Source organism: Trifolium pratense, linkage group LG1 (genome assembly GCF_020283565.1).
Source record: "Trifolium pratense cultivar HEN17-A07 linkage group LG1, ARS_RC_1.1, whole genome shotgun sequence".
Taxonomy (NCBI): Eukaryota; Viridiplantae; Streptophyta; class Magnoliopsida; order Fabales; family Fabaceae; genus Trifolium; species Trifolium pratense.
Genome location: NC_060059.1, coordinates 51,544,462 through 51,563,105, shown reverse-complemented (window position 1 = coordinate 51,563,105; position 18,644 = coordinate 51,544,462). Strand labels below are relative to the sequence as shown.

The window sequence follows — 18,644 nt, the reverse complement described above, 5'->3', positions numbered from 1 at the left end:
GGGAGGATGAAGAAGAAGTAAAATCCCTAATTTTTCTAATTGGGATCAATTCTTTTATCTGTTATATATATATATATATATATATATATATATATATATATATATATATATATAAATAATAATTAATTTTTATTTTTTTTATTACATGGCATTCCACGTGTCACGTTTCATTCCACGTGTGCAAACTGTTAGCCACGTGTAAAAGTCAAACGGCGTTAGTGTCAAAGTTGACAGAAAGGACCAACTAATGATAACGGAGGAAACGTAAGGGATCAAATTGATACGTTTTAAACGTAAGGGACCAAATTGAAACCTAAAATAAACGTAAGGGACCAAATGTGTAGTTAAGCCATTAAAATTAAAAGGCAAGGTGTAGAATTGTTGGATATGTCTTGAAATCTCGGTCACAAGAAGTCAGAAAATAAATTTTTTGGGAGGATCTGCCTGCTCATGCCCGGGCATGAGAGCTGACGCCCAGGCGTGTAGAGCTGGGCTCAATTCTTCCTGCTCACGCCCAGGCGTGGTAGTTGGCGCCCAAGCGTGGTAGTTGGTGCCCAGGCGTAGCGCGTGTTTACAACATGTGTTGTTTTGCTGGTTTTTTGGGAAAAATCTTTTCTTGGAGGACACTCTGACTTGGATTTGTTTTATTTTAAAACAGATTTATTTCTAGGATTTTGGCATATATTTTTCTATAAATAGAGGTTGATTTATTCATAGAAAAATTAAGAGAGTAGAGATGTAGAGACAAGGATTAGGGTTTGCCACTACACAAGGGCTAGGGTTTTAGAGAGGAAAAAGAGTTTTCTCTTGGTACAACTCTAGGGTGAGCGAACTATCTTTGTGGTACACCTTGGGATACACTTATCAAATTTAGTCTCATGGTCACGGGAAGAGATTCGGGATTTGGGTAGAATTAGGATTAATTCTTGTAACTCAATTGGAACTCTTCGTAAAGTTACTTATTTGATATAGTGGAACGGAGGGGATGCTCTCTCCCCCAGACTAGGTCATTGTTGGACCGAACTGGGTAAACAAACATTATGTTCCTTCTTCTCCTTTATCTTTTTTATCGGTGGTTATTATTATTGCTTATTCCGCTTGTTATTGGTTTCCGTTCTATTTTTTTTTTGTTTGAAGATGCTAAATTAGCCCACCCAAATTGGCGCCAGAGAGAATCGAACCTCAGACCTCAAGAGGAGCACACTCCAGGTCCCAAGCCAATACCAATACACCAATCCAAGTGGGTTTGGTTGCCGTTTTATTGCTCCACACATCACAATATTGAACATGAAGCAATTTTGATGTGTATTATGTATAGTGTAATGAAAAAGATACTGATCATATGAATTTTGATTTCTAAAATTTTCAATATAAAAATTATTAGAAAAAACAAAATTTTGTTATGTGGCTTGTCAACTCATCATTTTATAAATAAAATTTTTTTTAAAAAAAAAAGATTAACTTTTGCAAATTTATAAAGATAAAGGACTTGTTTGAAATAAAATATAAATTAAAGAATTAATCTGTTATAAATATATAAGAGAAATGATTTATTGTATAATTTTGTCTTCTTTTTTTTTTCTTTTTTTCTATCTCTGCCAAAACGCTTCTAAAATCCATTTGAATTCGTCAAAAACTTGCATTTTGCACAAAAGGAAAACAATTAACACATTGATTCCACATCACTTCTCAATTCTTCCGATTCATCTCACCTTGGTAATATAAATATACCCTTTTTCTAGGTTTTTTTTTCATCATTTGCTTTTTATTGTTGTTGCGGCAAAATATTGTGCATTCTTTTTCATCATCAGGTATATTAGATTTTTTTAGTTCAAGTGGCTGGTGAATTTGTTTTCTCATTTAATTTTTTTTTCGTTGTGTGGTTTCTGATATTTGATAATGTTTTGAATGTTTATTGTTGATTTTGTGTTTTTTTTTTTAATCTGTTGATACCTTTTTATGATTTTGAAGGATTTTTGTGTTAAAGATTTGATCTTTGGGATTGACGTGGTTTTAGCTTATTATTTCGATCGAAGTCAGAAGCTCTGTTTTCTAAGGTCTTGTCCGATTTGGATCTTAGTTAAACCTTCATGATGTTGTCATTTGTTTAATGATTCCTTAGTGAGTTGAGGAGACTGAATTTGCCACTGGATCCCTCAAGAAGGTAATGTATTCTTGACCATGTTTTTGTAACTCTAACATTTTTTCTAATCCTCAGAAGAATCTACAAAAGCATTTGCATATAAGGATATAAATATACCCTTTTTCTCAATTCTTCCGATTCATCTCACCCTCATAATATAAACACGCCCTTTTTTCTAGGTTTTTTTTTTCATCATTTTCTTTTTACTGTTGTTGTGGCAAAATATTATGCTTTGTTTTTCTTCATCAGGTATAATAAACACTTTTGGTTCATGTGGGTGGTGATTTTGTTTTCTCATTTAATGTTATTTTTTTCGTTGTGTGGTTTGATATTTGATAATGTTTTGAATATTTATTGGTTATTTTGTGTTTTTTTTTAGTCTGTTGATACCCTTTTATGATTTTAAAGGAGTTTTGTCTTAAAGATTTTATCTTTTAGCTTAGTTTTTCGATCTAAGTCGGAGGCACTGCTTTTCTAAAGTATTGTTCGATTTGGATCTTATGTAAACCCTCACGATGTTGTCTTTTGTTTAAAGATGCCCAGTAAGTTGAGAAGACTGAATTTGCCACTGGATCCCTCAAGAAGGTAGTGTATTCTTGGACCTTTTTTTGTAACTCTAACGTGCTTTGTAATCCTCGGAAGAATCTGCAAAAGCATTTGCATATAAGGGTAAATTATTTTTTCAAATTGAACTTCAATCAGTTATTTTAGTATAGTTTAAAGTTGGTTATCTTTTAGGGTATTACTCTTGTTGGAATTGTGTGCTTCCTGAGTGGCCAGAACCAATGCTTTTATTTTCTACACCCGAGTTGAAAATAACATTGTCAGAAAATGTCCAGTATGCTGCCATCCGCAGTACTACAATTGGTGAACTTACACTTGTAGGCAATTGAGCCTCTATTACAAAAATGGAGGTATGTCAAATAGGAAACATACATATTTTTCTATGTTTACACCCTCAAAATAATTTGAGTGACATCTACATTCTACTCAAATTTTTTTATAAAAAAAGTTGAAGAATCGAGAAAATTATTATTAAGAGAAAATTTGAATTCCTTCTCTGAGGTACAAGGTTAAACTTATACTCACTTGACTTTATATGCTTGCAATATGAAATCGACCTCATTTCGTGGTTTCAAAAGAAGATCCAAGGTAATATGGCTGTGTTGATTGACCATATATCAAAGGAGATGAGTAACTTGAATTTAATTCGATTTCAGAAAATTCCCAAGAGACCCGGTGGTGATTGGCGTGATATTCCAGATGAAAAGATCTTGAACTTAAATGGTTTAAATTTACCTTTTCATCGAGATGATCACGCCAATCACAACTAGGCCTCTTTCGAATTTTTTGACATCGAATCAAATTCAATTCATTCATCTCCATTGATATATGGTTAGTCAACACACCCATATCACCTTGGATCTTCTTTTTAAACCATGGAATGGGCCGCTTGGGTACTTCTAGAATATAAAGTCAAGTGAGTATAAGTTTGACCTTGTACCTCACGGGAAGGAATTCAAATTTTCTCTTGATAATAATTTCTCTATTCTTCAAGTTTTAAATAAAAAAATTGAGTAGAATGTAGATGTAATGTAACTCAAATTATTTCAAGGTTGTAAACATAGAAAAATGTATCTTTCCTATTTGACATACCTCCATGTTTGTAATAGAGGCTCTGCTGCCAACAACTGTGAGTTCACCAATTGCAGTACTGCGGACGGCAGCATACCGGATATTTTTTGACAATTTTATTTTCAACTCGGGGTAGAAAATATAGGCATTGGTTCTGGCCACTCAAAGGAAAGAATTCAAATTTTCTCTTAATTATAATTTATCCATTCTTCAACTTTTTTTATGAAAAAATTGAGTCGAATGTAGATTTAACTCAAATTATTTTGAGGGTTGAAATATAGAAACATATATCTTTACAAGGATTTATTGTGATAAGAGTGATAGAAGCATCAACGAGCCTATATATGAGCTATCGCGGAATGATTTTGGAAAAGGCATGAAAGCTATTTGAGATATCACATTTAAAACACAACAAATCTGACATTTTAAACATAGTAGCTTAGCTTTGATGATGGGAAATCTTGTTGGGGTATGCTGATTCGAGACCATAGAGGGCAACCTCTGTTTACAACAACTAAGTCAGAGGAAATCTACATTTCTCCAACTCTTGCTGAAGCAATTCGATTGAGATGGTACCTTGATCTAGCCAAGGAGCACGGGTATGAGAATTTGATAATTGAACTTGATGCTGATGTTGTTGTCAAATGCCACTCTGGTAGATTGAAACTGGCTGAAATTGATAATGTTATGAGGTTGATAATGTTATCATAGCTAGATTGTAGTAACTTACTTTCATATTTATGTAACACTAGGGTGGCTTATATAGGTAGATCTAAGAACATGGCAGCTCATAGTTTGGTAGGAGTAGCTAGAATTATGGGTTCCAAAAGTTGGTTGGAAAATGTCCCAAATCCGACTGCATCTATTGTATGGTCTGAAGTTATTTTCAATTAATGCAATGTCTGTTTTCAGTAAAACAAATATATATATATATATATATATATATATATATATATATATATATATATATATATATAGAGTAGCTTAACATGCACAAACTCAAGTTCAATGATATAAAAGCAAACCTTTAATTGAATTGTAACTAATTCAATCATAATCAATGAATGCACGTTTCAGAGAGCTAAAATATCACTATAGGTTCTAATCTGGTATCAGTTATCTAGGCTGGATCCACAGAAAATTCACCACCACCATCATCTACTCCTATGCCCTTATCCAATGGCTTCGGTGTTATTGGTAGTTTGGTTGGTCCTCCACCTCTGCAAACAAGTTCTTCTTCTGACTCCAAATCTAATCTAACAGAGTTTTGGGATTGCCTTCACGCAAATTCACTGACTAGTCTGTCACAGATTACTTAATTCGAATTCGCAAGACTGTAGAAAAAGAATGAAATTAAAACAAGAAACAAAATTGGCATGATATATAAACTTCGTCGTTTCATGACAGCTCTAACATTAGCCTATGTTGAAACTCGCAAAATCTTCTTTGAAACAATAGCTAAACCGCAACCATGCCTTAATAGCTCATATCTTCCATCAGCACATCGACACAACTTCTCCAAAACCACCAATATATATCAGCTCACATGGCTTTCTTTCTTTGCGATCAAGAAGTTCTATCCAAACATTAACACACCCTATTTCAATTGCATTTACTCTATTTCTGCATCTACTCTGAAGTCAAAATTTCCAAAATCAATAGGAAGAAAAACTCTTAAACAATGACAACAACAATAACAACTAGGACAACCTCCCTAAGCTGATCTGAAACATTATAGTAGTGATGATGAGGCTGGTACTGAACGTTTTCTTTCCTTTGTCTTATTTTTTCCTTTCTTGTTTTATCAAACACATTAATTATTCAATTTTAAATCTCAGCCCTTAAAATTTTTATGCCACATGTCACACATTTATGCAATCAAAATGAATAAATGGAGCAATGCTTCACTCATATTAGAGATGCTCCAAAAATATTATCTTATTCTTGCGATATCACCCTAGGTATGTATGCCAATAACCAATACTTTCCCATGACAATGCAGCAAAACATATATAGTTGTTTCAGTCTCTTTGCCTCCTGCAATAGAGCTACAACAATCTTTACTGAATCAAGTGAAATAAATAAACAAATGTTGCTTCAAAATTCTTTTGTTTCATAAATAATAAAGAGATTTTGTTAATTTTTTTGAAGGATAACAAAGGATCATGTTTACAGAAAGCAGGCGGTAAATGGCAAGCATTGTTTTTGGTTCACATACCAGATCCCTTGACATGCAAGGCAAAAGAGTGGAGAGAATGGGAAAAAGCACAATGATGGCATACCAGAAATTTGTTTCAGCTAAATTTATTTACTGGAAACTAATCCAAACTAGATAGTCATGCAGCAATCTTTGGTTTGATAGCAAACCGAATTACACTTTTTGTAGATAATTTCTTCCAGAAGTTAATTCAAGGTTACCAAATATTTGTTTTTAAAACATCATTAGGTCATGAAGACCTGAATTAGTATTTCAAACGGTAAATAATCTGTCATACATCGATGTTCAAAACAAGCTTTCTTCACCCTGGTCTTCAGACTTTCCTCATCAGAAGATACAGCCTCTGATCAAGCTCAAACTTGTTAAAATGAGAGTGATCTCCCTTCAGCAGCATCAGAAGCCCACCAAATGAAATTTGTAGCTCCCTGCCAAAAATAATATTAAAGAACAAAAAATCATGAAGACATCACAGTACAACCTTAAATTATAATGTAAACCATCACTTTCAACTTTAACTGGGAAGTTGTTGAGAAAAACATTCGCTGATTAAGACTACAATACTAAATCTCAAAAAAAAAATAGTGAAATCCACCACTTGAAAACATGTGTCGATGAGTTCATTGCTCCCAGAAACTAGCTTCTAAATGACTAATCAGCAAGACTACACTCAAAGTAAAACAGTAATTCATTTCTCTGTATCCCCATACTCAAAGCAGGTAAAAGACTTACGCTTTTTCACGCCCTCCTGAACCCTCTGTTACTCGGTACAGCTTTCCATACATGACGTATTCATAGTTATCAGCTATTGATTGCCGATTACCCTAGAGAATTAAAAAGCAGCAGATTTATGTTAGGCAATTCCAAGATTACGGATTTGGAACACAACAAATAAAGGAATGAAATAGCCACCATAAAAAGAAAAGATGCAATCTGTGTGTAGCAATGTCATTTTGCATTACTTGGTTTTCTAAAAGCAAAATGAATTGTTTTTAAATCTGATATAAAAAATTCCAACAGTTGTAAACGGAAACATAGTATATTTTTTAAAGGTTTAACTACACATTTGGTCCCTTACGTTTATTTTAGGTTTCAATTTGGTCCCTTACGTTTAAAAGATATCAATTTGGTCCCTTACGTTTATTTTAGGTTTCAAGTTAGTCATTTCCGTCAATTGTGTCACATGTGGCAGCCAATTTGCATATGTGGACAGACACGTGGCACTTGGACACACTGACATGTGTACTGTTCAAACGGTGTTAGTGACAAAACTAACAGAAAGGACTAACTTGAAACCTAAAATAAACGTAAGGGACCAAATTGATACTTTTTAAACGTAAGGGACCAAATTGAAACCTAAAATAACCATAAGGGACCAAATGTGTAGTTAAGCCTTTTTTAAATATCAAAAAGAATTGACTATTATCACCTATCCTTGTCAATTGTGTCTCTTGAGAACTAGGAATTTGTTTTTCTTTGCATTTATGTCACATGAACTTTTTGAATTTGGGAACATATCTTCATCGTTTACATCAAAAGGGTATAACTATTATCCAAGTTACCGTCTTTTTCATTGATCCTTGCTTTGAGAGAGTTCTTTCTATTCTCATCACTTTTCAATGAGTCGATTTAATTCAAGTTTGTGTTCCAGCAATTTACCAAATAAAGTTGCCGAAGACATGGAAGATAAATCTTTAGATTCAGATATAGCAATATTCGGTTGTCAACTTATATTTAACCATCTAAGAACTTTATTAAATTATATCTTCACTATCAAAGGATTTCCCAAGAGTTCTGCAACCCAAAGTTACTGCTATATCAGAATAAAGATTTATCTTCTATGTCGTCAGCAACTGTTATAATTTTTTATTATGATAATTTATTTTAAAGTAATATTATTTTGTTGGAAAATATTTAGTTTCCTAGTTTGTTATTTCTAGGAGATTCTAAGCTTATCTATTATTTCCTTTTATGTTTGTACTCTTCCTATTTAAACCAGCCTTGAGCTGAGGAATAACACATAACAGTATTCACTTATTATTTTCTACATGGTATCGAGAGCTCCCGATTTTGGGGGTCTCGCTTCCGCAAAACCCTAGCCGCCGTCGTGTGTGTGCGGCACTGTTCACCCGCGGTACTGTTCATACGCACTGTTCATTCGCTGGTACTGTTCACGACGGTACTGTACACGCGTACTGTTCACGTAGCTACTGTTCACCGGTGTTCATTTTTCTTTGCTGCTTCCGGTACTACTTGGCTAAGATTATTAATTATGACATTTTTTTATTCTCGACGACGATCATCCACTTTCAAATACCGTCGTGAATGCAAATATTGTCATCGTTTGGGACATACTATTTTTCAATGTTGGAAATTACATGGTCTTCCGCGACCTTCAAATCAGAAGAATAAAGGTGGAGGTGAGGGTCATACATTCCAAGCCAGTAATTCTGATCAAGAGCATCAGTCTTCTTCAATTCAGCTTTCATTCACGATGGAACAACTAGACAGACTGTACAAAATTCTTGAATCTAACACTCTTTCTGGCTCTGTTGCCCCCAAAGGTACTTCTGCCCTTTTTAGTGTCAGTCCCAGTCGTGCTTGGATAGTAGATTCGGGTGCAAGTGATCACATGACAGGTGATTCTACTCTGTTTTCTTCTTATAGTCCATGTGCAGGTAACCATAAAATAAAAATTGCGGATGGATCCTTTTCAGCCATTGCGGGTAAAGGTTCGGTTGTGTTGTCTCCAAGTCTAACCCTTAAAGATGTTCTTCATGTCCCAAATCTATCTTGTAGTCTCATGTCTGTCAGTAAATTAGCCCAAGATAGAAATTGTCAAACTAATTTTTTCCGTACTCATTGTGTTTTTCAGGATTTGAACTCGGGGAAGATGATTGGTAGTGCTAAGGAGAGTGGAGGACTCTACTACTTCGACATTGAACCTGAATCACAACTACCTTCCAAACCAATAAGTTCATGCTTTGAATCTTTTTTAGTTCTGAATAATAATAATGATGATGTTATGTTATGGCATTCACGATTAGGTCATCCTAGTTTTCCTTATTTAAAACACTTATTTCCTGAGTTATTTCGTAATAAGGATTTGTCTTTGTTTAAATGTGAAGCATGTGAATTTGCAAAACATCATCGTTCTCATTTTCCATTACAGCCCTACAAACCATCAAAACCTTTTTCTGTTATTCACAGTGATGTTTGGGGCCCTAACCGAACGAGTACACTTTCTCATAAAAAATGGTTTATCACATTTATAGATGATCACTCAAGAGTTTGTTGGGTATACTTGTTAGAGGGGAAATCTGACGTTTGTCAGGCTGTAAAAGATTTTGTTAAAATGGTGCAAAATCAATTTCAAACAAATATTCAAGTACTTAGAAGTGATAACGGCAAAGAATATTTTAACACAATGTTGAGCGATTTTTTTCGTGAAAATGGAATTGTGCATCAAAGTTCATGTCCTAACACTCCCCAACAAAATGGAGTTGCGGAAAGGAAAAATAGGCACTTGTTGGAGGTGGCTAGAGCTTTACTTTTCGCAAGTAAAGTACCAAATTATTTGTGGGGTGAAGCAGTTTTAACTGCTGCATACTTAATTAACAGAGTGCCCTCCAAAGTTCTTAATTTTCAAACTCCAATTCATATTTTCAAAGAATGTTTTCCTAATGATCGTGTTTCAAACGATTTGACCTTAAAAATCTTTGGTTGCACTGCATTTGTTCATGAACATAAGAATATTAGCAAACTTGAACCGCGTGCTATAAAATGTGTTTTTGTTGGGTATTCTCCAACCCAGAAGGGATATAAATGTTTTGATCCAAAAAATCAGAAAATGTTTGTCACCATGGATGTTACATTCTTTGAAAACAAACCTTTTTTTGACACGCATCTTCAGGGGGGAAATTTAAATGAAGATTCGTCTCAAACTGAGGACATGAGTTTTTTTAACTCGTTTCAAACTGAGGACATGAGTTTTTTTAATAATTTATCTTTGCCGGTATCACAAAGTTCTAAGACTTATACTTCTGCACCAACGAAAAATGGCCATGATTCTTTATCTAATCCTACTCCTGTTATGAGTAGTGAGCTTGGTGAATCCGAGCCTACATTTTCTCATGAAGAAAACAATGAGAATCTTGAAAACAATGATAATGATGATCTAATTGAAATGCCACAAAATAATGAGTCATATAAAGATAATAGGTTTGAAGCAGGAAACAAGACTTGGAAAGGAAAGGTTTTTGTGAGAAAGAATCACAAAGAAAGTGATGACTCCACATCTCAACACTGTCATGAATCTGAACCGGGGGATGATCAACTTCCTAAAAAAAGAAAAGGTAAGTCTATCTCTGTTTCTGAGAGTCGTATTTTGTATCCCGATATCGATGATCCTGTGGCTGTTAGAAAACCTGTTAGATCTTGCACTAAATACCCATTGTCCAATTTTATATCATATTCAAATTTGTCTTCGTCTTTTTCTGCCTTTACCTCAAAATTGTCTAGTGTAGAGATTCCAAAAAATGTACAGGTTGCTCTAGAAGTTCCAAAGTGGAGGGAAGCTGTACTTGAGGAGATGAAAGCTCTTGAAAAGAACAAAACCTGGAGTGTTATGACACTACCGGATGGCAAGAAGACGGTTGGATGCAAATGGGTTTTTACTGTGAAGTATAATTCAGATGGGTCAATCGAAAGGTACAAGGCTCGATTGGTGGCTAAGGGTTTTACTCAAACTTATGGTATAGACTACTCAGAGACTTTTGCTTGTCTCTTGCTGCTAACTTAGATTGGCCCCTACATCAGTTGGATGTTAAGAATGCTTTTCTCAATGGTGATTTAGAAGAAGAAGTATATATGGACATTCCTCCTGGCTTTGAAGACAAGTTTGGATCAAATGTATGCAAACTAAATAAGTCTTTGTATGGATTAAAGCAGTCTCCTAGAGCTTGGTTTGAAAAGTTCACTTATTCCATGAAGAAACAAGGGTACATTCAAGGACAAGCTGACCACACCTTGTTCACAAAGTTCTCCCAAGATGGAAAAATTGTTGTCCTAATTGTTTATGTTGATGATATCGTCCTTACTGGAGATGATATAGTTGAAATGGCAAGAGTAAAAGAGAAATTAGCATTAGACTTTGAAATCAAGGACTTGGGATCCATGAGATATTTTCTTGGTATTGAGGTTGCTCGATCAAAAGATGGTATTGTAGTTTCCCAGCAAAAATACATTCTAGATTTATTGAAAGAAACAGGAATGAGTGGATGTCGACCAGCAGATACTCCCATGGATCCTAATGCAAAACTTTGGGAAGAAGGTAGTGTTCCTGTTGATACTGGAAGGTACCAGAGATTGGTTGGGAAACTGATTTATTTGTCACACACTAGACCTGACATTGCTTTCTCGGTTAGTGTAGTAAGTCAGTTTATGCATTCTCCTTTTGAGGAACATCTTGAGGCAGTCTATAGGATACTGCGATATTTGAAAGCAAATCCTGGAAAGGGATTATTTTTTAAGAAGACTAATGAAAGAAATGTGTATATCTTTACTGATGCTGATTGGGCAGGTTCAGTCACTGACAGAAGATCAACCTCCGGATATTGTACCTATGTTTGGGGTAATCTTGTGACATGGAGGAGCAAGAAACAAGGAGTTGTAGCAAGAAGTAGTGCAGAAGCTGAGTTTAGAGCTGTGTTGCATTGGTGCGGGTACGATACCGGTACCCAGTACCGGTACCGGTACGGGGTACGGCATTTTCAAAAAAACTAAGGTACTGGTACGTCCATATAAATAAAATAATAGAGTTAAAATAATTAAACATAAAAAATACCACACTTTAAAAGTAATTTAAATTGTTCAAAAATATCAAAACAGAAAAACTATCAATATTCATGGCTGAAAAGGTTGTGAACTATTGCTAGTACGCTCTTTGTCTTCTACTAGTAGGTTAAAAATGTTGTGACTTTGTCTTCTACCAGTACCCGCACCCGGACAAGAAAGAAACTGAATCGTTCTAATTAAATGAATCTTCCTTAAAAAAAATAAACAAATTTAAAAGAATGGAAATAGTTGTATAAACAAAAAAAACGGAATGGAAGTACCCATTCGCGTACCCGGGAGTACCCATTCGCGTACCGGGATCGTAAAACAAAAAAAAACGGGTACGCCGTCGGTGCGTACCGGAGGTGTACCGTACGCGTACCGGGTACCCGGTACGTACCCGGTACCGGTACTCTCTCAAAAACGGAGTACCCGTGCATCACATTTAGAGTTATGGCTCAAGGTATTTGTGAAGGATTATGGATCCACAGAGTCCTAGAAGAGCTTAAGATGAAAATTGAGCTTCCATTGAAATTATACTCTGACAGTAAAGCCGCTATTAGCATAGCTCATAACCCAGTTCAACATGACAGAACCAAGCATATTGAGATCGATCGACATTTCATAAAAGAGAAGTTAGATGCCAGAATCATATGTCTACCTTTTGTAACTTCGAGTCAGCAAACTGCAGATATCTTGACCAAAAGCTTAGCAAGACCCACCTTTGAGCATTTGATCGGCAAGTTGGGCATGATAGATATCTATGCACCAACTTGAGGGGGGGTGTTGGAAAATATTTAGTTTCCTAGTTTGTTATTTCTAGGAGATTCTAAGCTTATCTATTATTTCCTTTTATGTTTGTACTCTTCCTATTTAAACCAGCCTTGAGCTGAGGAATAACACATAACAGTATTCACTTATTATTTTCTACATATTTTTATTTGGCACGTTTAATTAGTTCTTGCCGAGTCAAAATAGCTGTTCCAATTTATTTGCTACACTACCGTTAACTATCTTAATTATTGGAACGGTTATAGTTTGCTGGCTAGACAATTGCAACGTGCATATGCTTAATGGAAGGGATATATATAGATGTGTGAGAAGTCTAGAAAGATATACATAAACAATCTTAAGAGTATTTCGCCACCACAAGTCAGTTACCCGGTGCAGTTGGTCTCAAAGCTAATACCCTCCAGGATACAACAGTCACTTCTTGCTAGCACCGCACATGAATTAGCAAGGACACAGGAACTAACTTTGGATTCTCAAGGGACCAAAAATAATTTTTATATATGCGTGGGTATTTTGTATGCTTAATGTAAGAAAGGATGTTACAGATTGTTTATGTATATCTTTCTAGACTTCTCACACAGCAAGAACTAATTAAACTATAATCGTTCCAATAATTAAGATAGTTAACGGTAGTGTAGCAAATAAATTGGAACAGCTATTTTGACTCAGCAAGAACTTAATTAAACGTGGCAAATAAAAATAATATTACTTTAAAATAAATTATTATAATAAAAAATTATAACAGCAACTTCATTTGGTAATTTGCATGAACACGAGCTTGAATTAAATCGACATATTAAAAGTGAAAAAATAACATAAACAACCAAGCCTTATTGAAAGTGAACAAAGTGATGAGAGAAAAAAGATCTTGCTCTCAAAGCAAGGATTAATTAAAGAGGGGGGGGGGTTAATGTAGACAAGGAAGATATCAGTGCGATGGATCGCAAGTTCATGAGACATAAACGAAAGGGAAAACAGATCCGTAATTCTCCACATAAGAATGACGAAAGAACTTCCGTCAATCCAACTTGCTACAAGTATGGTAAAAAGGGTCACAAAACCCAATTGTCCTCTAAGTCAAAAGAAATATACAAAATGAAGGTTTATATTGCTTGGGATGATAATGACATGAACTCGTTAGATGAATCAGAAAACGTAGAGGCAAATTTGTGCTTCCTAGAAAATTATGAAGATCAGGTAAACTCTCTTGAGCTAAAATATGATTTAACTTATGATGAGTCACTTATTGTTTATGAAGAGCTAAATTATGAAACGATTAGACTTAGAAGAATTGTTCTTCTAAGAAATCCTATTATCTTCTTGAATAAAAAATTGAATTTTTAAACAAAGAGATGGAGGTTCTTAAAGAAAAACAAGATTTTGTAAGTGAAACTTTTTATTGGCACCTCTTGTGAAAATAATAAGGAAGAACTGAACAAGTCTCCAGGTGTGATGATTGCAATATTTTGAAAAATAAAATTGAGGATTTGCATAGCGCAGTTGCAAAATTCACAAGGGGAAGAGACAACTTGAACATTCTTTCGGAGAACCAAAAGGGATCTTCTAGAAATGTTTGTTTGGGATATATTCCAAAAACTCATGAAAAATCTTTCAAAAAGATTTTTTAGTCCCAACAACAAATCTAGTAAGTCCTTCTGTAAAATGATTTTATGGTGGAAGAGGAGGCCACACATCCTCTATTTGCAATGCAAGGAAAAGTATATTTGTGGATGTTAAAAAGGTGGATTCCAAAAGGCACTTCACCAAAAGCTAACTCACAAGGGTCCAAAATCATTTATACCAAAAGTCAAAACTTGATTGTGTTGTAGGTGTGCTTGAAGGCTAAGAACTCCAATTGGTATCTTGATAGTGTCTATTCAAAGGACATGAAGGGGGACAAAAACAAGTTCTCCTAAATAGCCAAAAGGGTGGCTATGTTTCATGTGGTTATATTATTGAAAGTTCTTCTCCAAAAAGGAATTGCAAATTCAAGATAAGAAAAAATAGTTTACACTTTTCACTAAATTCTTTTTGTTTATGATATAATTTTCCTGAATATATCTGTTGACATACTTCTTACTTTCCTGCTCTTTGATAATGCCAAAAGGGGGAGAGTTATGTGATTTGCATGTTTTAGGGGGAGTGAATTTTTAAATGTTTTCATATAGAAAACAGGAGCATAATCTGTGCTTATCTCTAACTTACATTTCATTATTGATTATTTTTATCCTATCCCCCTTATTGAGCAAATCCTTCTATGAGATGTTTGTCATCATCAAAAAGGGGAAGAATGTGAATATATGCTTTCACATGAATAATTTTGTTTTGATGATTGACAAAAGAAGTCCTAGAAAAAGACATGGGTACACAAAACAGAAAAGGAGATCAAGGGGGTAATCATCAATTGTTTGTTGAGTGTTTGTTCTCACGAACACTCGATAAACAATTTCACAAGTTATAATGTCAGTAGATAAGCACAAATAAGTCAACCCAAACAAGACTCTGGGTCGTGTGTAACAAATAATAAATGAATTACCGGATTATAGTAGCCAGTGTCTGGGGTGCCATCCGGATTGAGTGTTGGAACAAGCGCAAGAGAAAACTTCTGTCCCGCCTTTAACGGGTATAGCTCAGAATTGATGTCTAGTTGCATAAACATGTCAAACTTTTCACTTCTTGCTTCAATGCGGTTAACTTAAGAAACACATAAGCAAAAGTGTTAGAATCAAGTAGCATCTCACTAATAAGAGCAATCCCACTAAGATGATGATGATGATGATGATGATGATGATGATGATGAATTGATAATAATAGATATAATAATAATAAGGGTACCTTTTTCAAATAACTTTTTGTCATCTGGGTTGACTTTCTCAACTCTAAATATATCTTCAAGGAGAAACTCCACCATTGTAGCTGTTCCCCTTGCTGAAACTGAAAATTAGGTAAAGGTGATCAAGTATCAACCAACGACAAATTAAAAGGTTTCACCAATCTTCTCTATAATAAGACTTAACAAGATAAGGAGAAGAAATTAATGTTATTTTCAGAACAAAAGTTACAAACGAGCGTGCTTGTGACCAGTATGTAGAGGTTGGGTTCCACTAGTTCCTTCCCTTCTCTAAAGTAGGGATTTGGGAATTAGATCATGCGAAACACGGGTGTTCACGGGTTGGGTTGGGTCAAACTTGACCAAACCCGATACCCAAACCAATCAATTTTCTTTGGTTCCGGGTTGGGTACCTAACCCATACTTTTATCAGTAAAACTAGCCAACCAACCTGGTCATGAAAAACAGCTTTTTAATTCTATGAAAAAATGCAATTCAATAAACACGCTTGTGGTACTCGAACAATAAAAAATAAAAATAAAAAGAAACATAAAATTTCAGCACTTAAATTAAATAAAACTGAACACAGTAACCCTCAACCAGATAGCACAAGATCAAAAAACTTTAGGGTATGTTTGTGAGTTGTGTTTTGGAGGGCTAAATCTATATTCTATATCTTGATACATATTTGAGATTTTGAAAAAAATTGAAGGAATAATGTTATATATAGTCATAATATTTCAATCACCCTTTTAATCAATCTTAGAAATGTTATATGAGTTATTTAATTTACAAATGAAAAAAAAAAGTCTTCGATTCCCTTTTCCTCCAAAACCCATCTTCTAAACATACCCTTATAGTCTTAACTATGATCCAACATAAGCATGAGGTGTTGAGCTTTACCAAACACAAGAAACAATCTTTGATTCTTTACATTACAATTGCACTATATTCCCTAAAAGAGCAGCCTTAAACAAACACACAATATGACCAATAGCCTAATCACCAAAATTTCAATCAACAGTGGTATCAGTATCACTAGTTCACTATCAAGCTAATCACAAAAAAGTACCAATGTTTATTTTTTTATGTTTTTCGGGTAGATAGACGAAATGGCAAGCCACTAAAAACCCACACACCGAAAGTGAAGGGACCAGGGTTCAAACCCCGGTCATAGCATCTGACCTAGCAATTTCGGCACTTGTGCCAGTTGAGCTAGGATTTGTCGTCAAAGTACCAATGTTTAAATCAACAACAATGTCACTAATTCAGTATCACAACACTAATCAGCAATTAAAAAAGTTACTCATAGAATTTTGGGACTCAAAACAGTTACAAAACACAAAAATCAGTGAGCTTCAATCAAATTAAGGCACAGATTTGACAAGAAACTAACAAAACCCTAGAATAATATCACTACAATACAAAACTACCACCATTTGTACCAAGAGAAGACGAAGCTCAATTGAAGGAAAACAAAATGATTAGAACAAGTAAGAAACAAAGATAATCAAAGTAAAAGAAGAAAGTAAGCATCGATGCAACCCTAGGTGAAGCGAATCTATATAAGTGCGGTAGTTAAGAGAAATAGAGGAGAAAGGGTGTAAATGTTGAGTGGAAAGTTAGAGTAACTCACCGGAGAGAAGATGAAAGGAACGGTGGCCGGCGGAGGTGGGTAGGCAGGCAGCGACGGAAACGAGTGAAGGATGGAAGTCTCAGCGTTTCAAAATACTAACTCTACCTCGGTCCCTTTTTTACTCTGTTTTTTTTTTCACAATTTTTTTTATTAATTTTAAACTAAATTTTCAAATTTATAATTTCACTTGTAACAAGAAAAGAAAATATTAAGGTACCGTTCGGTCAGTTTTATTTTTATCTATAGAAGCTATTTTAACTATAAAGGTAAATCTTACTTTTTTTTATAAAAATAGGGTTAAAAGTTGTTTTTTTTTTTATTATTTTATTATAATAAGGTTAAAAAATTGTTTGATAATATTTGTTTTTTTCTTACTAAAACTTCTAAGAAAAAAGATCAGGAGAAAAAAGTAGGTCAAACGGTACTTAAAACTAAGTAAATTAGGTCCTTATGAGCTTAACTCAATTGGTAAGAGAAATCGTATTTTATATGTAGGGGCCGGAATTCAAACCACAGACACCTCACTTATCTACCTTCAAAGTAAAATTTCTAGCCAGTAAACTATTTGGCCAAAAAAAATAAGTAAATTAGTGAAATTAAAAGTAATTAAATAGGGGTATGTATTGAATAAATTTAAATTTATATGAATATTAAATGGAAATGACGATTTTATTTCTTATAAAAATGATTGGGTGGAAACCAAGACATTGAGCTCTAGTGCTTAATTAGCTTCCCCTAAGACGAATTGTTTTGAGAGAATCGAGTTCAATTCTAGGTGGGAACAATTCTCGACCATATTTTACTTAACTTGTTGTCAAACTCTGAATTATCGGGCCCCCTTCCTCATGAACCAGAGGGTTAATACCCGTTCACGTATGTAAACATAAGATACTTACAATAAGTGAGCTACTCTAGAGATTTCTAGAGCATTTCAGGAAATGACTAAGGTTGAAATACACATTTTACAATAAAATAGATTAGCCCCCCTTTTTCCCCTCCTAATAAGTACTTCCTTTTATTCTCCATCATTCCTTGACCTAATGGGCCTTTCCTAGACTTCAACGAGAATACATGTTATTTCCTTGATCTTGACAGTGCAGCCTTTGATCTCTGGTTTCACAAACTCAATCGATCTGATCGGAACAAATTTCAGAATGAAAATTATCGAAACTGAAATTGTTGTATGATGTAATTGATTCAAGAACATAGGTAGATGCAGTTGAAATCTCCCTCTTTGCCTCTGAAATTGAATCAATCAAAGGTTCTTGAATATGAATTGATTGTTGCTGTGATTTTTGAAGTGGCAGAAGGGAAGTGCGAAAAATTTCTTCATTTTTTATTTCTTCCACAAATGACAAATAATGGAGTAAACTATAAGAAATGAAGGAGGATCAAACAATACTGTAAAAATTTCTTTGTGGTGAGCAATGGAGGATTTCCCCAGTACCGATACAATGACGGAAGCGGAATGTGTTTCCGGAGATCGCAACCGAGATGATGATACCATGTTACGATTTTCATGGTTTAGAGAAAATGAAGGGTTAGAGCTTAGAAAGCC

At 34.5% G+C, this 18,644-nt stretch overlaps 1 protein-coding gene across 2 annotated transcripts; it reads right to left on the bottom strand.

Moving 5' to 3' along the window:
- Window positions 1-6,057: 6,057 nt before the first annotated feature.
- LOC123902110 (DNA-directed RNA polymerases II, IV and V subunit 8B-like) lies at window positions 6,058-17,236 on the bottom strand. 2 transcript variants are annotated; one of them, XM_045951769.1, is made up of 5 exons: window positions 17,087-17,236; window positions 15,456-15,554; window positions 15,157-15,314; window positions 6,726-6,817; window positions 6,058-6,421 (listed from the first exon to the last, which is right to left on the bottom strand). In XM_045951769.1, exons 2-5 carry the CDS (start codon window positions 15,529-15,531, stop codon window positions 6,310-6,312), a joined length of 438 nt encoding a protein of 145 aa, XP_045807725.1. In that variant the 5' UTR covers window positions 15,532-15,554; window positions 17,087-17,236; the 3' UTR covers window positions 6,058-6,309. The 2 variants fall into 2 exon arrangements, with proteins under 2 accessions (XP_045807725.1, XP_045807726.1); XM_045951770.1 differs by having other exon boundaries at window positions 15,456-15,901; window positions 17,087-17,228.
- Window positions 17,237-18,644: the final 1,408 nt, after the last annotated feature.

Bases quoted from the DNA above. Each gene is read 5' to 3' on its own strand.
- LOC123902110 (XM_045951769.1), bottom strand. From the start codon at position 15,531: ATGGTGGAGTTTCTCCTTGAAGATATATTTAGAGTTGAGAAAGTCAAC. The intron at 15,315-15,455 runs GTACCCTTATTA...GTGTTTCTTAAG, and splicing joins CAAAAAGTTATTTGAAAAAG to TTAACCGCATTGAAGCAAGA. The intron at 6,818-15,156 runs GTAATTCATTTA...TTAATTCTCTAG, and splicing joins ACACTGGCTACTATAATCCG to GGTAATCGGCAATCAATAGC.